We start from the raw sequence: 25,795 nt of genomic DNA, 5'->3' as shown, positions 1-25,795 counted from the left end.
TTTCCTTTTTCCTTTTTCCTTTTTCCTTTTTCCTTTTTCCTTTTTCCTTTTTCCTTTTTCCTTTTTCCTTTTTCCTTTTTCCTTTTTCCTTTTTTCTTTTTCCTTTTTCCTTTTTCCTTTTTCCTTTTTCCTTTTTCCTTTTTCCTTTCGTGTGCGCGTCCGCTAGCTCCTTGTTATAGTGCTATTAGGGCTAGCATCATCTATCTGGTAGGTCCATGAAGACTGTCAACATCACAGAGCTCTGAAGAGGAAAAAGGCTGGCACTGGTACAGCCGATGGCTCTTCAGCAGTTGACTTTTCTTGCAACCCTACCCCTACACTTCAATCTCTCTAGCTGCTAGCAATATACAACAAAAAGATGAAGGTTGGTTACTACCGGACAGTTTAGGAATGGAATTCTATCTCTTCATATAACACAGATAACACAATATTTTTCTCAAGTTTTTGTTAAAAGTTTCTCTTTTTTTTAAGTGGAATTTGTTAAGTTCATACAATAGGCTATCAACAAGGATGGTGTCACTTCCTGCTTTTGCTGACCACAGCTGATATCTGCACGTAGCAATGGTTTTGTGAACGTCTCTGAAAGAAAGTGATTGGGAGGTACAACAGAAATGTTGGGAATAAGGGATGTCAAAGGCTTTTGGTAGTGGTGTTTGCCCAATTGCATGTGAAAAAGCTAATTTCTGCTTAAATGCACGTAGCTGTGCTTCAGTGAAACCTATTTTATCAAGCAAACAATTCAAGGAAGTTGGTGCTAAAGTTGGCAAAAATGCCCCAACCTTAAGATCCGGAGGGAGAGTTTTTTTTTTTTTTTAAAACTGGCCTGACACTACCACAGGCAGAGCATTATAACTACTTTTAAAAAGAGAAGTGTTTGCTTTACACACTTCCTACTATTGTTCCAGTTTTCCTTTTTCCCTGGTGGGGTATCTGAGTTGTATATAGTGTTTACTTTTTTTTTCTCCTTACGTCTCCACAAAGTACTAGATTTCCTTATCTAACTGTGATATTCAGTGACCTAGAGTAGAATTCCATGTGAAACTTGGCCTATATTTTGGGGTACAAAATGAGTAATTATGCACTTGGATCTCTGCCTGTTGCATTGAGAAAATGCTTTGTCACTGCCCCTTTTCCTCCTCTGCCTCCCATTGCTATCTTGTCTTCATTGATACTAAACTAGTCTTAAGTACTGAAGCAGCACATTACTGCAATGGAGATTTCTGAGAAATTTTACCTCTTGTTATTTTTTCATTTGCCTTCATCCCTGCATAGGATTCAGAGTACAGGTGCCTACTTGAATTTTGAAGGAGTTTCCTTGCATCTGAAACAGTACAAGGCAAAGCCTGGTATGAATGTGGGAAGGAGGTTAGTTTAGGAGGAAAGTTAATGAGCCATTTGGGAAAAGCTAAAACCAGAAAACCAGTTTCTAAATCAATTTCAAAGAATTATTCTATCATATGTTTCTTTGAAACCAGCCTGTAATACGTCCTAATACTGGTTTATGTTTTAGTCTACAGACTTTTCTGTTTCCCAACATCATCTGCCCTCATCAGGAGACTTTGGAAGAACAAAAAGGAGTATTTCAAGCTATTCTCTAATTTTTACAACTAAAATACAGCCTGCAAATTAACACTTAAAGCCTGTCATGAGTGAAAATTCAGGGATGTTACTCCTGCTGTTTTAAGCACAGCAAGTTATTTGCCATATTTTAGCCATGATAATGATTTACTAATAGAAAAATGGCAACACAGGGTAGACACATGATTCAAAAAATATATTATGGTTATTTTAATTGTTATTACAGAATTCTCTTTGTGTTCCTGTGTGCTTTCAAGAGAAATTGCATATTTTTAATAGACATCTCCTTTTTGAGGAACCACAGCTTAAATTGGGCAGACAGCCTGGTAGTATTGTATAGATAACTGAAGGAGTTTAAAAATGTGCAGGAAAAATTATATCCATGACTTAAAACATTTCACAAAGGAAAGTCATCTCTAAGTAATCTTACCAAGCTAAAGAAAGCATTTAAATCAGTTATTCACAAAATGCTTTTCAAGTACATCTCTTGAGAATAGATATGTTGTATTAAACCATAATTAAATCTCTGACATGCTGCCAGTGTTAATTCATTTAGCGCTGATTATCAGCCTTTTATTGTCTGCAGTGCTAGAGGGTCTAGTGATCTTCCTGGAGCTACCTCCTCCAGTTGTACAGGGGAGACAGCTAGTAAAGTCTGGGATAACACATTTTTGGACCTGAAAAAATAATTATCCTGTGCATCCTTGTTGGTTCTTATGGTCTATTACTAGAGTCTTTTAACTCAGTGGGAGTGTGAGGATGATCATGAGATAAGTCTTTTTCTGAACCTCTGAACCTGGAGAGGACTTTCTTATAACTCAAGAAAATTAAGACTGTCTCCTCATTTCCTTGCACGGTTCACTGGAGGTAGCTGTTACAGCTTCAAGATCTCTGGCTGTACCCGTGGTCTGTAGAAGAACTGACTCTTCAGGATTTGGGTCTGAGAAAGATATTTGATTCCCTGCTGGAAGATCTACTGTTCAGTGACCAGTGCAGGGAAAWCCAGGATTGGATGATACCTTGCGTATAGTAATTGTTTCTGCTTTCATCTTGGGCTTATCTACAGTCCTCTCCCTGCTGTCTTTTTTTCAGGACAGTCCTCCTATATGTCTTCAACTGGAAGGAGTAAACTCTTTTTTTGGCCTCAAGTGCTCTAGAATCTGGATCTGTGTCTCCGAAAAGAAAGAGTATTCAGTGATGGTCCTTTTTTCTACTAAAGTGGGGAAGGACCTCATTCTGGACTTAAGAAATTATATCACTTTCACCTGCWTGTTCAAGTTCAGAATAACTAACCATAGCAGCTGGTTCTACAGAGAATGAAACTTCAGGACACTGACTTTCACAGTTGAGTCTGGGGTTCTCTTCTTCTTTTTTCTCTTAGGATCTTTTTCTTAGGATCTGGTYCTTCATTCATGAAGTCATTGATATTGATGCTATCAGGCCCAGAGGAATGCTACCTGCCAAGAAAATCTAAGTGGGCAGAGAGCCTCTTCTCAAACTGGCTGTGAGGTAGCGAGGTGGAGTCCTCTGCTCTTGTTAGAGCATGTGTCACATAAGCTCCTGCCACAGCGGGTGATCTCACTGATAAATATTTCAATTTCTAACATTTTAAGCTTGATCTGTAAGCTTGTGTGCTTGTTTCATGAGTATCCTGAGCTGATGTGGTGTTTTGTCAAGCAGTTTTGTCGTGGCAGTTTCTCTCAAGGACTCCAAAAGTCACTTCCAGATAAATGAATATTTGTGATGTTTACTGCTGGCTGTCACCTCCAGGGTGGTTTTACAGAAAAATCATTTCTCAAAGACTGAAGAGGAGTCTATTTGTCAGTAATCTCAAATTCTGTAGTCTGCATATATGTTCAGTTCTTATCTTAATTTCTCTCCTTCTGAGTTTAGACAGAAACATCTTTTTATTAATTTTCTTTCACTGAGAAGGAACTGAAATGCCTCAGAGTTTATTCATTTTCCTGTMATGGAGGAGAACTGGGCATTTTCTACAGGTTCTACAGTAGGAAAATCTTCTGGTCTTGGATGGTAAGACACAGGTCTACCCCCAGTGGTAATGTACCTGTGGACCTTTCAACTTGAGGAATACGAGTTACTGATAAGCAAGCTCTTTAAAACACACACACACACACACACACACACACACTCACTCACTCACTCACTCACTCACTCACTAGTTGAAAAAAAACAGATTTCTTGGTGGTAACTTCTCATATAATTAAAAGACAACCGAATACAAAAGCCAACTTTATAATTTCTCTACACATCATCTGTAAGTGAGGAATATCTTTTAAACTCAAATGCTCAAGCAAGCTTATGATAATGTTATGATTAGTCTAACAGTATCATCCTGTTGACAACGTTTTTTCTGTCAACACTGAAATTTACCTCCCACCCTGTCTACTAAGGTTGTTATGACTTCAGATTTTTGGATTCTTGGTATTCTAAATTAATAGCTGCTGGGTAATTGACATATACATCTTCAGTGATAGTATGTAATTAAATTAAATTATTGTCTGCAAATAGTGCTTTCTGTGCACTGTTGTTCCCAGTGCTGTCTGACAGACTGGATTCCTATATAGAATTAAAAACCAGCCTGCTCCAATGTCTTTTACTCTCTCATGCAAGGAACGTAAGTTTATGCATGCAGTGTATGACATTGGCCTTGTTTGCTTTTCACTGGACACTCACCATGCAGTCTTCTGAACATGCTTCACCTCACCTTTGTCATGAGATATGCCTATAGAAGAAAGACTTTTCTTTTTKGCTGAAATCCTTTCTAATTGTGAATATTTTCTCATTTTTTGCGCCTTGTTTGCATGCCTTGCCTTGCTTCTCTACGATATTGCTCTTCTGTCTTACACAAGACTCATTTAATCTTTTCGTTTAATAATGTCAGAATTTAAACAGCTGAGTTTCTTATCATGTTTGCCATTTACACTCCTTTTCTGATCTTCTGTACACAGTACTGAGACACTGAACTGCTCGGTTACAGAGGTTGTCAGCAAATGAGCAAGAGGGTGTTTGGGACCTGGGTCAGCAGCCTTTTATTGTGTTCTGGTWCTGTTGCCTGTTATAAAATGTGCCTGCAATGAAAAAGGTGAAAAGCACTGTTAGAAGCATTATTGAAATGAAATGCAGGTCTCAAATGATGACTGTTCTGGGTTACCMATAAGTGGTTCATCTGAGGAATGAGGAGGCTTATTTATTATTTCAGTGGATTTTACTCTCCTTGTTTCAAGATGAGCTTGCATATCAATTTTTATTTTACTTAGATGTTTTTCTTATGCGCAAGACTGTATGTGCAAGCAGAAATGTTTGTTTAGGATGGGTGAAGCGCTGAGCTCTGATACATCCTGTGGTTCTCAAAGGAGCTGAGAGCTTTCTGGGCAGTGTGTTCACCAGGAACACAACTTCTGCCCCAGAAATCAACGATGAAAGCTCTGCTTAGGAAGCTGGACCCTCTGAACATTTTAGGCAARGCCTTGTCGAGTCCCTTGGAGCTGGGATTTCATTTGTGTATCTTCAAAAATTCCCCTGTCAGTTTTCTCGTCGACGTAGTGCAGAAGAGGGGTCACCGAGGCAGTGCTGCTGTCTGGAAGGAGACCCAGCAGCACTGCACTTTGGTGTTAAAGTTAAGAATATTGGATCTTGATGTCATAATCGGGGACCAGGATCCCAGCAGCATGGCAAAATCTCCTGTGCACTGAGAGATCATGGTAAGATAAAGCCTGGCTATCATTTARAATGATTATTTAGCTGACTGAACGAGGAGTACGATAACATTCATAGCCAAATGGTCATCCCTGTTACCAGCACAGGAAAGCAGCATGAAATCTGTGTTCCTCTGTAGTTTTCCTGCAGCATATTTAGCTCCTTTCTATTTYTGCTGCCTGTCTGATGCATGTGTAGTTAATACATCACAATGTCTGGGCTTATTGAGAGCCTTAAAATGCGACAAACCTTATGAAACTAGTCTGATRGCTGATTAAAAAGTCATTTGGGACAGGTGTGCTGCATTGGCCAGCGCTTGCCAGTGTTTGTGGGGTGAGCTGGCACGATCTGGTCCTCCTGCAGCAGGAATGGAGGGCAGAGCACATCGACTGGGAGCCCACGTGCGCCTCCTCTTCCTTCTCCTCCACTTCCTCCTCCTCCTCCTCCTCCTCTTCCCAAGGCACACAGACTGCTGGACTGTGGTCCCAGTTCAGCGAGTTATTCAAACCCAGCCTTTGCTTACTGTCAGCGGAAGCTAGGCACCTTAAATACCCTTACTTTAATCAGGTTAGTACTTCTGACCAGACACACCCATGCCAGTAAAACTGTTCTAGGAAACAGGGTGCCCTGGCACAGTAGAAAAGGGAAATCCAGATTTTACATGCTTTTATAAGGAACATCAATTACACTTTCTGATGAGGTGAAACTGTAAACATTTGTCATATTCAGCTCATCTGACTTGTCTGGAGCAAGACAAGTAGCAGATATGAGAGATGTCATTCAGTGTAAATAGCTTTTAGGGTTAAAACCCCTTCTGTTTTGCTGTTTTGTATCTCTAAATTGTTCAATTAGCTTATATAGTTGTAAGTTATATCCATTGATAGATATACCACCAAATATATACAAGATCTTATTCTAATAGCTAATATTGCCTTCATATTGCTTCTATTATGATTACATATTACCTAAAAAATAATTTTGCTTATCACTTAARGATCTTACTCCGACTTCACTCAGACAATGTGAAGACATTTGATGTCCCATACTTTGTTTACAGGCACATTTAACACAGCATATTAGCATACTTCCAGGCTAATTATTCTTATTATTCAAAACTGTTCTCTTATATTGGTAGGCTATTATTTGTGGATGTCCAAGATCTTGATCTTATTTCTTCTATACTGAATACTCTTAGGAGGAAGAATCTCTTGCAAATTTCCCCACTCTTTTCCTGGAGAGAAGTTGGCTTCACACTACTGGATAAGACCACCACTGTGACAGGCATGAGCTTTGTCTTCTGACTGGCTGCTACCAGATTAGTTTTGCTTTTTAACCAGAGGTGGTCTGAAGCCAAAGGCATGCTCTTCATAGGAACTAGCTGTGGCACCCCAGCTTTGCTCCCTTTCAAATGCATGCCCTGTTTGCTGCCGGAACACTCCAGCTCTTTCAAATTCTTGGCTGTAAAGTGACTGAACTTCAGTAACTTGAGAGGGAGGAACTGGCCCTTAGGGAGCCTGTCCCTTGGCACAAACAGAGCCAAGGTGAGATCGAACCCCAGAACCAGAATTCCTGCTTCCTGGGCAAGAGCTGCAGCCATGAGATACCAGGCAAAAGATGGGTRCTGTAAACATCAGGGGTCTTGCTCTGAGGAGGACTAGACAGCCTGGATCCTGGATTGTTGAAGCATTTCCAGTGGCTCCTAACGTGAGTGGGCCCAGCCAGCAAGAACATGCCTACATGGAGCGRATGTGGTTTCCCTCTGCAGGACTTCAGAAGCAAACATCTTCTTATTCGATGGCCACCTAGAAGGCCAGGCACTTAAAAACTCAGCAAAGGAATGCTCAAATGAGGTGACCGGACTGCATTCCGATTGCCTGCCAGCCATCCAGGGGGCCTTTTAACACTTCTGGGTCTAGTTTTGAACGGGAAGGCATATAACGGGTCATGAGGCATGCTGCTGCTGAAAGGTTGTCAGGAGAAAGAGTTTCAGAAGAGCACTCAAAGTGAAGGGAAATTGTCAAAACAAGTTTGAGTCAACCGAAGAGCAGTCAGCTCTGCAGTCAAGAAAGTATYTAATACTTGCTTTCTTTTCTCAGCCCTTTTCCAATCTGTTGCAGAAAGCTAAAGGTGAGGACATAGGCATCCCTCCTGTGGATCAGTGATACGAGCTGAGGAGCTGTGTTTCTCAGCCCCTGAGATCTGTATGCTAAATGGGGCTGAGACATTTGTTGCTGCTGCGGTAGCATACTTCAGTCACTTCTGTGAAAATAGTAGCTTTTAAAAAAAGTTTTATCAAAACTAGAGGTGGTAGAATCACCCATGATGTGCAAAAATTGAAGTAAAGGGTTGTGTCAAAGCACAGTATGATGAGGCTCTTGTATACATGTGCATTTCAGTATAGAAAGTGTAACKCATCCAGCCTTTTCTCTACAGAAATGTAAGTCCTGGTACATTTGCTGAAAATGCTCATGATGGAAAATTTCTAAGCTATGAAAATAATCATCTTTCTGTAACTTCACCAGGTAGCAGAAGGCAAGGAGCAACAGAGGCAACTGTACATCAGTGACTGCATTTCTTTCTATTGAAACATCATGAAAAAAGCCATAAACACCAGAAGAACATCCAGTAATGTAATGAACCAAGAGACAGAAGAATTTGAGCCTCCAAGCACTTCTAGCAAGCATGTTGCACCTTCATTTTGTAGCAAATATGAGAATTATTATCTGTCTGAAACAAGATACATTTCTAAATCTAAAAAGAAACCAGCTTGTGAATCTTTTCTACAGATGTGCACCCACAAAACAACTATCTCTAATAACTCAGGAAATGTTTGTGAGGAGAAAATGCCACCAAACGCAGGCAGGAATGGAGCTGGTAGCCATTCTCATCCCTATCAGAGCTCTTCAGTTTCTGGCAAAATGTTTGATTTCCATATGATATCTCCAAAGGATCCCCTTACTCTATCACACACAACCCAGCAAAGGAAAACATGCCAGAGGCTCCAAAGAGAAAATCAGTCAGCTATAACCATTCAGGCTACATGGAGAGGCTATCGAGTCCGGAGAGAAGTGGATGAAATGAATAAAGCTGCTGCCAGGATTCAGGCAGCTTATCGAGGCCACAGGACGCGGCAGCAATTGCCCCTCGCATTTTACATTTACTTTGCATTGAATCAGAAGAAAAAAGCAGAAAACAAGGCGATGACCATCCCTGCTGTCTCAGAGTGCCACCTGTATCGGGGTAGGGGCCTCCAGACACCAAGTGATATCAGTGAGAAGGAGAGACTGAGAGACCAACGCAGAGAGAGACACGACCCAAGTTCTTTTCTTATTCCCAGAGCGGTCGTCTTTAAAACAGAGTCTTCTCTTATGCTCAGCAATGACGTTTTGGCCCTTGCTAACAGGTCCTTACCTGCCTTTGAAGTCTTCCAGGCCTTCACACCTGAACAGCAAAACCAKGATGCTGCAGATAACATCCAGGCTGCAAGGAAAGGGAACCGAAACAGAGAGGAGCTCAGTAAAATGGAAAGACAAGCCACAAAGATAACAGAGCAGAGCCAGATCTTGGCTTACAGTTATCAACTCAGACCAAACAGTCATGAAAATTATCAAATTTCACAGGTATTTAGTGACACCAAYATTCAGGTGTTGGCCCAGGAGCCCCAAGACGTGGTGCAATATCCTGGATTGGACCCTGTTGTAACGTTGGGATCAAATAAGGGAAACAGAGAATCTAATGCAGAGGATGATGCACYATATATTAGAAATATTAATGTGTATACTGTGCTGAAGAACATGCCGGCCTCCAGAAGGTCCTCAATCTCCCTCCAAGTTTCCAGCCCCAATGCAACAGTGGAAGAATTTCAGAGGGGAACAGGCAGAGTGCAGCTGCGTGGGCTGTACACTCTCAGAAGACACAGCTGCTCAAAGCCTTCTCAGGTCTGCATTCAAGTAAAGGTTGTGGAAATGGGAAGGACAGCAGGTAGCACTTTTTCACAATAGGAACAAGCCAGTGAAATTCGAGGCGGGGGTTGCTCTTGGTTTGCAAACTCTTCTCTTGTACTTGCAGAGACTTGTCATGGCTAAAACACCTGTCTTCCTGGAGCTCAAAAGTGGGTGCGTTTTTTTGGTAGGCTCCATCACCATCTCCCATCAGCTGTCTCCCAACTTGCTATGCTAAGTGGCTGCTTGCTCCCCTGCTGATACAAAGACTGTTTTTCATTTGCTCACTGCATGAAGCAGGTTATATCTTCAGACCCAAGCTGGAATTGCTCTCAGAAACAGATTCATGCACAAGTACAAAATGCTTTTTTTTTTTTTTTTTTTTTTTTTTTTAAGCTGGTTATCTAGCCCCAAATAACATCACATAAAGTTCCAGCTGCAAATAAATTACTCAAGGCACGAGTTTTCAAAACCTTATGTATTATATAGAATGAAAGTTACACAGGATGTATTTTTTTGTCTGTATTGTAACCCAAACAATTTGGATGAACCAGTTATACCCATAGACCTAAATATCCCAGGGCTCTGGGCTCCCCAGATGGCCCCATCTTTTAAGAGGGCGATAAGGTATTGGCAACTGGCCTCTGTACAGTGCTGCCTGCACTATCCTGGTCCTGCCAGGGAGGGGTGCTGAAACAACATAGAAAAATATGGGGGAAAGAAATTGCAAAATGGAGAAGGGAAAGAGAAAAGACTAGGTGAAGGTGACAAGACTGATGAGAAAGACTCTTAGCTTGGGAGAGGACAAAAAGGAGAAGGAAAGTGGTGGTRGTCCTGGGACACTGCAGAGAGACTGAGGATTTCTGCAACATGGTGCAGCTCCCTGTGGGAAAAGGGTAGGCAAAGCAGGGCAAATGGCAAGGAGGGCAAAGCTAAGCGGGGCTGTGGAGATGGGTCAGAGCAGGAGGTGTTTGAGCTGCCGTGGGGCTGCAGSGAGCAGCAGCTGCAAACTCCCTTGTAGACGCACGTGCTAGCGCATTGCCACTCGATGAGCTGGCTGAAGAATGGTCCTGGGGATGAGGCCAGTCAACTCCAGCATTTCCTACCCATGTCATTCCTYCCTCCCTGTCTTCTCCCCTCACTGTTCAGCTCCAGCTCTCATCTGGGATCCAGCCACCACAGCCATCTCTCGTGGGAAAACACATTCACCGCGCTCAGCYGCTTGGCGCCTGCAAATAACAGCTTGGCACACGACTTCATAACCTCAAGTTTTCGGTTGCTCCTCATTTTAACCATGCAGGTTGAAAATGATCACTTCTGGGTGGATTTATCTTTTTAAGCATTTGAGTTAAATCAGCCCAGTAAGCAAGGCCCAGGTCAAATGCTGTTTGTGCTCGAGTAGCTCTAGCCTCTCTGTGGCCTGGAGTCGTAGCGTGATGTTGCTTATGGATCCCATGAAACCTCTGGAAGAGCAAAGGCAGGTTTGCAATGGAGAAGATTCAGGTTTCATCCAGAAATTTGCACTCGGTCTCAGAGAGGACACTCCACACACTTCACTGTGTGGCCTGTAAAATGGAGCATCCACTCATGCTTTCCTTCACAAAGAGCTTGAGAGCATGGCTGAATGAAGACTTGTAAACGTCACTAGCAAGCAAATAGAAATTATTTCCCAATGTATCATTTCCCTTCTCTGACTGCCAGATGTTTCTGAGRGCCTAAAATCAGGCATGTCAGGTCCTTAGCCACCATCACAGCCCCAGCAGCAGCTCTAGAGGAAATGTTAAAGTGTATGTTGAATTTCCCTCCAAACAACCTCCAAGCAGTAGCTAAGAGCCTACTCCTCTTGCCAGCTGATAGATTAACTTCATTAACTCACAGCAAAGATCTGTGCAGTGAGCGAACACCTTTTGAAAACAGGTCTTCCCTCCAATCTCCAAAACAGTGCTGTCTAATGTTGTCTTTTGAAGGGGCAGCTTTGTCCCAGCAAATTTTACATCAGAGCAGATGATCATGTGTTTGATCTACTCTCAAAGTGGTGATAGGTCATGGTGGTGTCTGTCTGCACTGTTCCAGCCTAATATCATCCATTCTCTTGAAGCTGGCACAGAAAATTCCTGTTGTGCACCTTGACTAGAGCAACTTACTTCAGTCACGGCAGGGGCATGTGCCTGACGTGGATCTAATTGGTAGGCTGAGCAAGCTGGTGGTGAGAACAGCTGGTGTCAACGAGACACAGTCCTCTGCTGGCTGGTAGCACTGTTGTGTCTGAGCCTTTTTCTGCAGCCGGGATAAGGAGTGGAGGAATGGTGCACGATGAACATGCATGTCCACCACTGATGCTTCAGCCCTGCTAAGAAAGCCTCGGTGAGGACCTTTGATGAGGCAACCCTGGATCGGGTAATTAAYGGCTCTACCAAAGCCTGGGCTGCTATAAGAAGTGGGTGTAAAAAACAAAAAACAGGCTTTGCACATAAAAGTCAGAAAGCGATGAAATTCCTCTAAGTTATGAGTGTTTGTCAGTACCTGAAAACCAACTCTGAGGATGTACAGAGAGCCACAAACAACTTTGTTTGCAGCAAATGTGTAGGAAATCAGTGACACAGAAAACAGCCAGAAAAAATCAATCAAGGCAGAAGCAGTTTTGGGTTTGGAGGCAAACTAAAGGAATTTTGAGCTGGTCTTCCTTGAAATTGAAAGGTTCAGAGAGAGAAAAAATCTTTTTTTGCAGACAAGTGGCCAAGTGACTCCCTTTTGGGAAGAGAATCAGAGTTTTCCTGTAAATGAAGATGCTGGATCCCTGGGCAGAGAAAAGGTAGAGAGAGGGGAAAAAAAATGAGCCCATGTCCTGCTTGATATCAGTGATTTCTGGTGGTTTGTAAAGAAGCCYGGTCCAAGGAGTAACTTGAGAGTAATGAAACCTAAAGAAGAACTTGCTAAATAATGGAAAGTCCCGTCACTATCACTGCTGAACACAGGGCTCTGGGACCATACACTCTGCTAAGCTGAGTGACAGTCCTGCACAGGCATTTCTGAGCTGCTGTGTGTGATTTTGTGCATGTGTGATGAGAGGTAACTTTACAGAATCAGCACTGTTTTCCCACATACACCTGCTGTTTTTTTCCCCCTCATATCTATTTTTAGGATTGTCAAACAGCAACCGTACCATGAAAAAGGAATCAGGTAAGTCCGCAGGGGGGCTCCAGCTTTTTTTAGACCAAAAATTACAGCTGGAGGAAAGAGACAAGCTTTTAGGCATACCATCCTTCTTCAGGTCTGACCTGCAGCTTTTTTTTTTTTTTTTTTTTTTTTTTCCTTCGCTCAACTACAGCTTTTCTCAACTGATAGTCTAATAACAGACATTCCTCCTCCCTGCAAGCCTTGCCTCACTCCTATTCCTAGACCATTGTGGCTATAACCCCACGAATCCTGCCAAGAATAAGTCAGCCAGCGCTTAGGACCCAGAGCCCTGTTTTAGATTTACGGGATGTGACAGCTGACAAAAAATCAATGAAGTGTGCTTCACGGAGCTTCTCTGCGGTGCCAGATACGGCTCGAGAGGTGCTCTCTTGCCTCGCAGAATTAATTGCCCACCTTGGTTTTTAATGAGATTGTTTCGGTCCCCTGCTAGGATGAGACCAAGTTGCTGATGAAGACAGAAGATCAGATTTAAAGGAAGAGCCGCCGTGGTGCCCATGCTTTGTCTCGCGCTCCTGGCGCTGTGTCTGAGCCGTGCGGGTAAGTGCTATTTCTTCTCCTTCCAGGCTGAGGCTGCAAGATGCCCAAGTTTTTTTCTGCTATCCAGTTAGGGATAAGGCGGATAGTCCTGTTTTTAACACTTGCTGACTAGCAAGAGAGGGCTGTATCAGCTCCTAACTTTGTATTGCAGCCACAACCAGTTAGACAACGAGGTTTTAATAAAGATGGTGTGAGGGTGGTGGGGTAGAAATTAAAGCAAAATACCAGGGCTCTGGTCCAACCTGAAAAATGTCATTTATATTCAATAGCCAGGGGCTACCCGGCAAATGCAGCTCCATGGCTTCTACTCGTAGCAACCTGGCAGGCAGCGCAAAAACTTTTGCTCTTAATAGATGACATAGGGATGCATCTGACCTTCAGCTTGCTTCTCTGCTTCCCCCCCCAAAAAAAGGCAATATTCCTTTGTTCAATGTATTCGCCACTGCTTTTTTTAACCTCATCATCAAATGGGGCTTGTTTGAAGGGGCTGTTAGGCTATTTTCCACCTTGATATGAGGCTTTCTCCTCATTAAAAACTGCCTCCCATGCATACTTTCAAGCTGTCCCCTCCACAGGTACTGAGGCTATGTTATTTGAGCACCAACCTTATTCCTCTGGCCTTTCCTTTCTGTGGGATTTCTCTCCTCCAGTCTGTCTCTTTCGCTCTTTTCTGCGGCTTATCCTGCAGTGGAGAAGCAGCACTTCCAGCTCTGGGATGAACGGCTTGGCCAAATCCCTGCCGAGCTCTCCCAGGGCATTAGGGCCCTGGGACTTCATGGTACGCCTGTGAAGTACCAGCTCTGATCAGCGGCGTTTTTCTGTAAGCGAGGTTATATAGAGAGGTCAGGCCAAAGTGTTGTTTTGTGACAGAGTGGCCAAACAAGGTGACCCCAGAAGCTGCTCTAAACTGCTCTGAAAGTCATGTGAGTGCATCCCTGGCTGTGGTGGAAAACTGGTGGAAAGGAGAGCGAAAGCGCCCTCTCTTCAGATGGCTTCCTTCTCCCCAAGGCTTGGTAACTCTGCCGCAGTTGCAGTGAGGAAACTGGTTGTTGCCCTGTGACTAGCAGTCATTAGGCTTCAGAGTTTACAAGATGTCTCAGAGGAATGGGTATTTCCTGTGGCTGCAGGTGCAGGATGACAGTGCTACTTTGATCTGCACCTCATGACGCTTTTGAGGTCATCCTGAAAGAATTGGGAGATGATTTTGTTCGTTGGAAAGCTGTGGTGGGTGAGCAGTTTTTGTGGCAGCCGGTCCTTCTGCTGGGTCTCCCCAGCTCCCCACAGCCTCATCCTGGCACCCCAAGGGAGGTGCAGCACACCTCCAAGGAGGGTCTGCAGGGGTGTCCCCTCCTGCCCTCCATGGTGCAGGGACCTCCCTGCAGATCCTCCTTGGAGGTGTGCTGCACTGGCTCCTTTAGCTCCTCAGCCATTGCGACTATCGCTTGGTTAATGCCAGCGGGGAGGATTTATTTCCCAATGCTGCATTGGTCCCCACAGATCTGGCTTCAAGGCACCATAACTTCCAGCAGGGAAATGCAGCTGCCAAGATCCTTATGCCAGACAGCCTCTATTTCAAGCAGCTGTCGAAAAAAGCAGGATGTCACCCAGTGGTGAAATCCCTGCTGCATATTGCTCTTGCTCCTGGCTGCAAATCAGCCAGCAGCAATTGCCCCACAGCAACCRGACCTTCCCTGTGGCTCCAGCTCTCTGTGGTATACCACAAGCATCTGGTAAAACAGGTGTTGTTTCCCAGCATGGTGTTTATCAGGCTGGTTCTTCCTACTCACAGCTGAAAGCATCTGATACTCAAAGCTTGAAGATCTTCTAGAGAATAATAAACAAAAAAGCCCGTGCAGGACAAACTCAAGACAAAAAGGCTGCAAAACCCAGAAATCTGATACAAAGTCATCACAGCCTCAGCTGGGCTGTCTTGCCTTCCCCTCCCCTTTCTGCCACTTGCCTTGCGTGGAGAGTCCGTGCAGCTTGGTTCGTACAGACTTCACTGGCAGGGTCTGCCCAGAGGCATGTTTCTCTCACATCACTGCACTGCCTCATTTCTTCAGGTCACACTGTGCCTCACCTCTGCTTTCCCCTGTTCTCTGTGCTCTCTTCCAGATGTGGCTGCCTTTGGCTCAATTGCTGAAAATGAGGATGCGCTCTTGAAGCACTTATTTCAAGGCTATCAGAAATGGGTCCGCCCGGTGGAAAACTCCAACGACACTATCAAAGTCCTCTTCGGGTTAAAGATCTCACAGCTGGTGGATGTGGTAAGTGTTACATCAGACTTGGTAGGACATCCTGTCCTTTATGGATGGTCTTGTATCCRTCTGGGAGGGCTGGTTATGTTGTTYGCTTTTGCCCTYAGAGACAGGAAATGCAAAGTGCTGACTGGGCCACACACATTGAGAGTGAGGTGATGGTGGTGGTGGTGTGATCTCCTGCCCTGTTTCCACCACTGTTCTCGGTGAATAAGGCCTCTTTGCAACAGATGTTAATCAGCTGCTCCATGCTATGCAGTCCCTGGCTCCTACTTTTACTGCTTATTGATGAGGCAGCCATGAGACRGGGGTGGGGAAGGGTGGAGCTGGTTGGACAATGTTCAGTCTGACCACAATTTTACCAATCAGGCCAAAGGCAGCTGATATTTGGACCCAACTGTTCACTCAGATAAGATACTGGAGGCAAAAGAGATTATGCTTTTTTTTTCTCTCCCCCCCCATTGGAAAATTTCCTTTCCCCCTTTTGCCTCCATTACTACAATGCACAGGGGCATTTGCACGGGGTACCTGGGCATGGATGTGCCCACAGGACGGTGCACTCCTGCATCCCCCTGGACTGAGGAAGGAAGATGCTAACTCTGTGCTTTATGTACATATTCAAGATAACATTTCTGCACGTATCTTTCCAGACTCAGTCTGGCTGGGCAGTGGGGACATCACGCTATCACCAACCTGAGGACAACCTGGGCTGGGCTGTCCTGACCCCATGAGCTGGCCAAGCTTCATGGTATCCCTGCTCCACGGTCTTCTTCCTTTGGGCTACTGTGAAGTGCCAGGCCCTGATTTTCCACCTTGAAAGTYGTTTTGTTTCTCCAGTGGTGGCTGGAGAACCCTGTCCCATGGTCTAGCTGGCTATTGGGAGCTGCTCAGCTCTGCGTAGGGGCGGGATGGGCATGGGCAGAAGGTCAGCTCTCAGCGGCTGTTTTGGCATTTCAGTCTTCTCCCCCTCATGTTGCCCTAGGATGAGAAGAACCAGCTGATGACAACCAACGTGTGGCTGAAGCAGGTAAACAAGACCCACCTTTCCCCACCGTGGCCTGCTGCTAGTGCACCACCGATCTACCTCAGTGATGCCGAGAGCTAAGCAGCACTTTTTTTTTTTTTTTTTTTTTTTTTTTTTTAAAAAAAAAAGATTTTTAAGGCTTTTACCTTAGTCCCATCACCCCAGAAAATGTAAGAAGGGGCAGAGAAGCCGATGCAGCTGGACAGCGATCTCTTTCAGAGGGCCAAGAAAGAGGGTATCTTCTTTTTTCTGGCCTGTCCCACAGCCATGGGCTGACGGCAGCTGTGTTTTGGGGACRTGACATCTCCTAATCCCGCAGTGCCCCAACGGACTATCCTGTCTCACACTTAGAGGTCATCCAAGCCCTGTCTCACTCYCCTCAGCTGAGGCTGATGCCTCAGAGAGGTTTCTTCTTCTGCATAAGTGAAGAGAAAGAAAAGGCCAGCTTGGCATGCCCAAAACAAAATTTTGTGGGATTTCTGCAAATTATTCACCTATTCCTGATAGACTTGTCTCCAGAAATGATGCTAATTTATACAAATGGAGGAAAGGTACAAGCTGAGCAATAGATTTCCTTTCTTCTTTGCTCCTGGAGAACATCATTGTGTTTGGTTTAGATTACATTGCATCAGCTTATTGACCTTGTGACAATTATTTCAAGTCTCCCAGACATGTGAATATCTATAAATGCATCAGTTGATCCTAGGCAGAGAATATAAAACCCAAGCCTTACCTGAAAGGATGCTATAGGAAGTAGTTTCTAGAGGTTGCTGGGCTSGTGGAGCAGAAATGCAGCTCAGCTTTTGCTCTTAATGTGGTGCCTGCAACACCGAGGTGACTTTACAGTGGATCAAGGCCCCTAAATGCTGTATGGACATAACATGCAGAGACGTCCCTCAAAGAACAAGGGACAAACTCCCCTTCCTGCAGGGAGCAGAGGAATCCCCCTTTTGCAAGGAAATTTCCTGCTAAACTGAATCCAGCCAGTTGAGAGCTTACCTTGAAGCATTTTTCCCCTTTTCAGATGCAGCTGCAGCTGCAGCTGCAGCTGCAGCTGCAGCTGCAGGGTCTCTTATGTGCATAGGTCCAGGTCCTGGTTTTCTTGCTCTATCTGAACAGTATGATGGGTATGAGCTTTGGATTAGCCCATGCAAGCTGCAGTCACAGTTTGTACTGYAACACTGATCTCCTCTGATCCTCAGCTTGGGGCCTATGTCAGCTCTCACTCCCTGGGAAATCAGGGTCTCCTGCAGGTTACTCCATGCATATTGCATGGGGTAGAGATGTGGTCCCTAGTCCACAGCATAGCCTCTCTGGTGTGAAGAAGAGTAGTAGGAGGAAATCACTTTCTCATATCTCTGTGCCTCTTCATGTGGTAGAACCTACCGGGGAGGACAGCACTGAGGACACAGCAGTTTCTCTGGAGGCCTTTGGAAAAAGGTGCTCAGACTTTTGCCTCGGAAGCTCCACAGGGGGAAATCAGGGCAGTGATTTTCAAATTAACCTCTAAGCTGGGCTCTCACTAGTTGCTACCATTTKAAGTACCCCTTCTCCATCTGATGGGCTGAGAACAACAAAGCCCAAATGAAATGCAAAGGGAGCAGAAAATAAATGAAACACTCTGTTTTTCACACATTTGGCACTCCTAGGAGGTCAAGCCGAGTGTTAGATACCTGTTATCTGACCCTAGTATCCTGCTTTGGGAATTTGTGTGTTTCCCTAGGGTTCTCCCAGCATGAATCCAGATTATTAGAAAGTGTGGGATGACTGCTGGGGAAAGGTGAAAAAAACTAAGCAGAATTAAAACAGATTTTTCTTTTGGGTAGGGAAAAGTGAAAAAAATCAAACAAATCAGAACTCTACTGATGCACATCCTCTCCTTTTGTGGCAGCTGGGGAGGACAGAGAAGTCTGGTGTATAAGGTTGAGGGGGAATCATAGAATCAGTAAGGTTGAAAGGGACCTCTGGAGATCATCTAGTCCAATGAACGTTACTTTTCCCCATGAGTTTGGCTTTTCTTGGATGAGCAAAGCTCAGAACCATGGAGTTTGTGTATTTTTCTTCTTTTGGAAAATCTGGCTGCTAAATGGTGAGACCTGACGTCATCCCACAGAGGGTGCAAAGGAGCTTTCAGGAGCTGCTGAAATTACCTGAGGTCAGGCAATTTGTAGAGTTTGTTAGCGAGGGTTGTGAAGCTGGGTCCACTGCTTCTTGGCCTTGCTGTGTGAGGAGCCTGAGTGGTGGCTTTGGAGCAGAAATTTGGCACAGCTGGAGCAAAGGGAGAGCTGGATTTGGAGCGGGTAAGAGAGAAAAGGGCCCTTTGCCTTGACTGGTGCCATTCACGTCAGCACAGAGCCCATGGGGAGATTCCCATTTTAAACTGCTTACCTTCAAAGACCCCATGCTGTCTATTTTGGGCTCTGGCAAGGCGACACACAACTGTTTGCCTTGCAGACATGAAAGAGCACTTTAACTGCGACAAAAATCAATGCAGGATGGTGGGGAGGAAGGAGCACAGCAGAGACAGCAGAAAATCCAAGCTGAGAAATGGCTCCAGTTTCACTCTGGGGGGATGACTATGTTCTCAGGTGACCCATGGGTATCTGCGTCAGGTACATTAGCTCAGGCTGTGAGCCAGGGTTGCTGCTGTGGCCCTGGCTGTCCCCTCATGCAACAGCCTATAGACCTCAGCGCCTTGCACCTACCTTGGTACCAGCCTCTGCATCTGCCTCCTCTGCCTGCACCTTGGTCCAGCCCTGATCTTAGGAGGCCTGTACCACCCCTCTGCCTTGGGCCTTTTCCCCATCCCCAGGGAGGAATATTTTGTGTTTCCCTGTCTGTTTCAGTCTCTGCTGAAGCTCGGGTGAACTGTCACCCTATAAAGGCCTGCARTAACACAATTGGGTAGGGATGGCTGTGAAAAGCAGAAAAGCATGCTGATCCAAAGAAGTAAGATTGGAACAGTATGGCAGGAGAAGCAACAGAGATTATTGCTTTTTGGTCCATCCATAGACAATCAGGAAACTGCCTAGAGATGCTGAGGCCCTCAGATTCCTGGGGAGCTCTTGGCACTGGAGCTTAATGGAAGGTATCTTGTCTCTGGGTATTGTATCTCATCTTGACATGGACAACAGTCCATAGCTCTTGCTTCCCCTCACTGTCATTCCTCAGGGCAACGCAGAAAACCCATTAATAATGGCCAGGTATCAGAGAGCCACYCTTCTACTGCACTTCTGTGGAAATCTCCAGATCCCTGGAGCCACTTTGCCAGGCTCTCCCCAGCTGAAAAAATAGATATGAGAGAAAACTTCTGTGGAGTTCAGTATGATGTAAGTGGCCAGGACTCTGTGCTTTTGCTTTTTTATTACGTCGTCTCTTCAGAATTGTCACCAAATGCTTTGAAACAGTATCATGTTATTTTTCCTGCAATAGCGTGCGGGTGTCTTTGCTGGGAAAATAATTGATTTTCAAGAACAGTGCACAGACATTGGGAGATGTCAGTCCTGTGCACTGAATAAGGCCAGGTCCTCACTGAAAAGTAATTAAAGACCACCTCTCTGTCCCTTGGGTAAAAGTAGCTCTGCCATTTGTGTCTCCTATGGGGTAGATGCCAGCTGAGAACGCTGTGGGGTGGCTCTCCCAGGTAAGACCAGGTGCCATACCCAAAGGAGGGGGCTCTTTCTTTCTAGACTGCCCTCTGGCACAAGGTGGGCTGGGCAAGACTGTAAGTGAACTGAGACTTGACACTTTCCAGGAGCATCCTGAGGCTGCCTGGAAAGGGGTGGGATGATCAGTCCCAGCTGTATTGAGAAGGACAGTGCTTGTGGGGATTAACATCCCCCAGCCGTGCCTGCAGGGTGTCTCCTCTGCAGCTGGGGAGCCCCAGGCCAGTGCTGCCTATAGTGCCGTGTAATGCACTTCCTCTGAAACGGATGCAGGAGGATGAGTGAGGCTGTTGTGTCCGAGTGGGCAGAGGGCTGCTGGCTTGTTGCAGGAATGGATCGACCACAAGCTCTCCTGGAATCCAGAGGAGTATGGTGGGATCACTGCCATCCGCGTCCCCTCCGAGTCGCTCTGGCTCCCTGACATCGTTTTATTTGAAAAGTGAGTAGTGTGGCTATGTGCTCAGGACCTAGGCCAGAGATGAACGGGTGAACTTGGGCAATGTGTGCCAGGTGCGCTAGGTGTCCTGAAGCCCACATGTACTATTAGAAAGTTGCTCCTCTGGGCCATGTGAATGTCCACTTCCCTCATGCCCTGGGGTGGAGAGCAGAGTTGTGGTGGGGCTGGGCTGGGGTGAGTGTGGTCCTGAACCTGGCACTGTTTCTCCCTGTCCACCTCCCAGTGCTGATGGACGTTTTGAAGGTTCCCTGATGACCAAAGTCATAGTGAAGTACAATGGAGCAGTGACCTGGACACCGCCAGCTAGCTACAAGAGCTCCTGCACCATGGATGTGACCTTCTTCCCCTTTGACAGGCAGAACTGCTCCATGAAGTTTGGGTCATGGACATACGATGGCAGTATGGTGGACTTGGTTCTAGTGGATGAAAATGTGGACAGGAAAGACTTCTTTGATAACGGAGAATGGGAGATCTTAAATGCCAAAGGTATGAAAGGCAACAGGAAGGATGGCCTATACTCCTACCCATTTGTCACTTACTCCTTCGTTTTGAGACGCCTTCCACTGTTTTACACTCTATTCTTAATAATCCCTTGCCTGGGATTGTCCTTTCTAACTGTCCTGGTGTTTTACCTGCCTTCAGATGAAGGAGAAAAGCTCTCACTGTCTACATCAGTTCTTGTATCTCTCACTGTGTTTCTGCTAGTGATTGAGGAAATAATCCCTTCTTCTTCCAAAGTCATCCCTCTGATCGGCGAGTATTTGCTGTTCATCATGATATTTGTGACCCTCTCTATCATCGTGACTGTCTTTGTTATCAACGTCCACCACCGCTCCTCAGCAACTTACCATCCCATGGCACCCTGGGTGAAAAGACTCTTCCTCCAGAAACTGCCTCGGCTGCTCTGCATGAAGGGCCATGTGGATCGTTATTCCTTCTCAGAAGCTGAGGAAAAGGGAACCACCTTGAAATCAAAGCTCTCAGGGAAGCAGAAATACAAGCAAGCAAAAGAAGGAGAGAAAATTGTTATTGCCTTCCTGGAAAAGGCAGCTGATTCCATTCGATACATTTCCAGACATGTTAAAAAGGAGCATTTCATCAGACAGGTAGGTGAGGGGAAGCAAGAAGAGATTGCAGGTTCCCTGACATTAGTAGTTTCTAAGTTTTCCCCTTTTCTGCATGCTTTTCTATTTGCCTCTTCCTCCTGCCCTCATCTGGGGCATGTTCTGGGGGCTTCCCCTGCTTGGTAGATGACATGGTTTCCAGGAAAACACCTTGCTCTAAGGGGAGCAGTACTGTGCTGAACCTCACTTACAAGAGGCCACAGCAGCCTATCCCAGAGGAAATACTGTCTTGGGATTATTTGGATAATCTTGTCCTGCTTGAGCTGGGGGCAGGCGCCAGTGTGGAACATCTCTGAGCTGCCATATGCTCCGGAACTATACCTATCTATCTCAACACCCATAGGCAGGCTCTACAGTCATCACCAGGACTTGGTCTTGGCCTCCTAGCTCTTCTACGCAGTGTAGCTGCACTGTTTTGAGGGGGGTCTTCTTGATTTACACCATTCTCAGTTTAGATTACTCCCTAAATATCATTTTTCTCCTCCCAGAGCAATTTACCTTGCTATTAAAATACCAAAAATTTAAAAATTAACTCAGCTACAATGTACATAAACAGTGCATCCCAGGTGAGGGCAGGACAGCAGAGAGGAATGAGCACAACAGAGTATGGAAAGTGAAAAGCTATTGTTAGCAACCTCCTAAGAAAAGCCAGGGCTTTGTTCAAAGCATGCTGAGAGGGCTTCAGCAGAAGGAAGAACAGTAAATTAAATGTGCAGCAGAGAAGTGTTTGAACATAACAGTGTCTGTGCCTGAAGCCTTCTGTTTGAAGCTGAGATCATTGTAAACAGAGTCCACTGAATTACTTGTGTAAATAGCTCTGGCACGTGTGCAGGGTTGGGTCAGAAAAAAACCCCTTCGTGGACATGCGCAACCTGAGCCAGCAGAGCACTTAACAAAAAGAGACCAACAGGACCACTTGTGCTGGAAGCAATGTCTGTGTTAAAGTGCTTTGCTAGAGCCAAGCACTAGCACTCAAAGGAAAATGCAGTTCTGTTAAAAGAAACACATCTTGAAGCTTGAGTTAGCAAACTTTTACATGTGCATTTAGCTAAAAGCTTTTGTATGGACTGAAAGAAGTCTCCGATTATCATGTGCTTAAAGTTATGGAAATGCCTTGGTGCATGAGGGACTGGCAGCTATGGTGATGAAAAAGTCATTTTTTTCTGCAATGTTGATTTCAGGCTACAGTATACTATGCACTTCTATTTTTTTAAAATAAGATTTGTACAACTGAAATACATGCAAGAGTCTTCAAAATACCAGGCTCATTAATATCGCTGGTTGTTTTCCCTCTTTTCTTCCCAGGTTGTCCAAGACTGGAAATTTGTAGCTCAGGTCCTGGATCGGATTTTCCTATGGTTATTTCTGGTGGTGTCAGTAACGGGTTCAGTTCTCATCTTTACCCCGGCACTACGGATGTGGCTGAACAGTAGCTTGTAGAAAATGCTCCCMCACTAGCATACACCAAACACAGTGCCACGCAATGGCGGAGCATCTAGGCTTGTTCATTTTTATTGCTCAGAACAGGAAGCAACAGCAAGACTGAGTGAAGGTGGTGATGGTAACAAGGGGCATTGACTGGTGCTTTCTATCTTCACACAACTGTACTAGTTAGAGACTTGACTGAGGTCAGGGAAGGGCTTGGTGGAAGTTGAGTACAGAAGTGAGCTGGGGTGCACAATCAAGTTATAAGTATCGTATCTGATAGCCTGGTGATACTACAGCATGAGCCAAAATTATTAGTTTGAAATGCAAATAGTACTTTTGGTACAAAAAATATGTTTAAAAGTCAGATTCTTTAGTTAAAATGTTACATTATAAAATAACTTAGACTGTAGTAGGAACATTGAAACAATACTCAGTTTAACTATCTACATTTTCAAGTATAAACYATAAAGGCTCTCTAGATTGCCTTGTACATTTATCAGAACTGGCCATTGCATGTGCATTAGAAAAAGTACAAATATCTTTTAGATGCCACATCATTGAAAACCTTAACTCTGTGGTCTCACCTTGCTGTCAGGATTGGCTCAACAGTTAAGAGAACTTGCAGCTCTGCCAACCTGCTATCAGCCTTTATGGCATGCACATGTTGTCTCTCCCCTTGGCCATTGGGACATTGCAAATTGTTACCCACTGTTCAGTATTATTTGCATTTGTACCTTGTCCTCAGTAACATTCAAAAAGGCTGAACAAGTTAAAGTTTTCCTTGCACTCCACATTTAGAAACTGCAATTGCTGCACCTGCCCTTCCACAGGGCTGGAAGTGGGAAAAGATCTGAAGCATGGGGGAAGTTGGCCGTGCTGTTCCTCATGGCAACGATGAGCTTCCAAAATGGTCCAGCTGGAGAGGAGCTGTGGAAATCCTTGGAAATCATTTTTGGTAAATGAAACTTGTGGTTAGTGCAGAAGTGAAGTTTCTCGTAGAGCTGTGAGTTGGACTGTCTACCAGAAAGCTATCTCTTTGAGTGTTGGCTTGTTCATGTTTCCCAGCCAATTTGGAATTTCATTCCATTGGGTCATTTAGAAGGGATACTTCTGCTTTATTAGAAACACTGCTTAAAAGTGTAAATGAGACCTCACAAAAAAGGTATGGGTGACCTTTCACTGAGGTGAAGTTACGCCAACATGGAGTCCTTTAGAGAACCCCACTTRGACATTTTCGGTGTTGAAGGCTAACAAGGGATTCAGACACCCAGTTTCCAAGAATCTTGGTGTGACTCTAGTGTTAAGCCTTTAGCTAGCTTTGAAACTCTCTCCCTAGGGGTAGAAGTTAGAAGATAATAAAAATACACGAACATACTTGTGTGCTTGGGTTATGTGCATGCACCAGACCTCTCTAAGTTAAGATCATCCTCAGTGTTGTTTTGTCACTGCAGAAAGCTTTGTTCACTTGTGCAAACATTATTAATAAAGCTGTATTTAGTAAATGATTCCCATGGGCAAAGAATGCCCATGTATTTGTTGCTGTTTTTGTCAGAATAACTTTTAGCCCATTTAGAAAGCCTTGCTTTAAATCTACTCAAATAGAGAGTTTTGCATGTTCTTGTTCATTATGTTTTATGTTTGGGACAGGGCAGGTGGAGCATTCAGAGCTGGTTATTATATTGCAAAAATATAAAACAGCCCACTTAACATATAGAGATAGATGTCTTCATGTAAACACTGATATCTACATAAGAATCTTACATATTGGCCTTATTTTGAGCTGCTGGGATCTCTTCTTTACTTGCACTGTTCAGATCAGTTTGTTCCCCTGACCTGTGAAATATCCACAGCAGAACAGCTTTCAAACCCTCCTGTGTGGCAGTTGATGAATTCAATCGATGTGAAGTTTTCCCTCTAAGTACTGCTGCCAGGGGTCTGTCTGTCTGCAAGGCGAGACAGATGACAATACCCTGCCCTGGGCAAGTGCTGCAGGTGCTCACGGGCAGATCGTCCCATCCTCACCTTGCGACACTTCAGTTGCCTGCCCACTGAGCAGTTAGTGATGCCTTTTGGGCTCCCCAGTCCTTCTGCAAGGGCAGAGATATGTCTGTAACCACGAGCTTCATGGGGTGACTGCCCAGCCAGTTCCYCAGGGTGGTCTCAAGCTAGGGTTGCAGGTAGCCATTTTTCCTCAAAAAAGTGCTATGTCCAATTGACTGTGTAACAGCTCTTCCTGCCTGAGCCCCTGAATTATCTGTGGTGCAGAGTTTTTCTAGGAGAAAATGAGTATGGTAGTCCTTTTCCCTCTGTCTCATGTGGCCATAGCTGATGCGAAGCTGCTCTTTCTGGCTCATGCTGGTGAAGGTCACTAAGATTCAAGTCTTCAGGATGAGAGATGTGTAAATGCTTTGCACAGGCCATGACTTTTGGCCTCTGGTCTTCCTAGACCTGCCTCCAGGTTTTCTATATTTATAATCTCACTACTCACTATTTCCTTGCACTGATTGTCTCTGAGCTTCCACAAAACTGTTGATCACTGGCCTGCAAACACCTAGGGGAGACTAAAAAATGTCTCTTTTTTGTGGGTACTTCGATGTCCATTCAGATGCGGCCCCTGCTACAGCTAACCCTGAGGTGAGGTGCTTACCATGCTCTTACTCTCTCCAGCCAGTCATCTATTTTCACAACGCTGGCAGGAGTGTAACCATGTGCTAGGCCCCCAGTCTCCTCATAAACACAGCTGAAAACGGCCAAGGATCCAAAAGGTGCTGGATGAGTGGAGGAAAAGAAAGGGAAATGGCACATTAGCACCAGGGAAAGATAGAACATGACTTTGTAAGGCTTTCTTTCTCAGGATATGAGGCTGAT

The 25,795-nt window shown here is 44.8% G+C and overlaps 2 protein-coding genes across 2 annotated transcripts; both read left to right on the top strand.

Moving 5' to 3' along the window:
• Positions 1–7,886: 7,886 nt before the first annotated feature.
• On the top strand, positions 7,887–9,296 carry IQCN (IQ motif containing N). The gene has a single exon (XM_085317886.1). The coding sequence runs from the start codon at positions 7,887–7,889 to the stop codon at positions 9,294–9,296; it is 1,410 nt and encodes a 469-aa protein (XP_085174012.1).
• Positions 9,297–12,917: 3,621 nt separating this feature from the next.
• CHRNB3 (cholinergic receptor nicotinic beta 3 subunit) lies at positions 12,918–22,939 on the top strand. The gene is made up of 6 exons (XM_085317034.1): positions 12,918–12,971; positions 15,087–15,238; positions 16,212–16,256; positions 20,248–20,357; positions 20,599–21,481; positions 22,805–22,939. The coding sequence occupies exons 1-6, from the start codon at positions 12,929–12,931 to the stop codon at positions 22,937–22,939; spliced, it is 1,368 nt and encodes a 455-aa protein (XP_085173160.1). The 5' UTR covers positions 12,918–12,928.
• The last annotated feature ends 2,856 nt before the right edge of the window (positions 22,940–25,795 follow it).

Source organism: Rhea americana, unplaced genomic scaffold (assembly GCF_003343005.1).
Source record: "Rhea americana isolate MKP2758 unplaced genomic scaffold, rheAme1 scaffold_115, whole genome shotgun sequence".
In the NCBI taxonomy this organism is placed as follows: Eukaryota; Metazoa; Chordata; class Aves; order Rheiformes; family Rheidae; genus Rhea; species Rhea americana.
Note: the sequence above shows the minus strand (reverse complement) of the source record. Positions and strands in the feature narration are given on the sequence as shown.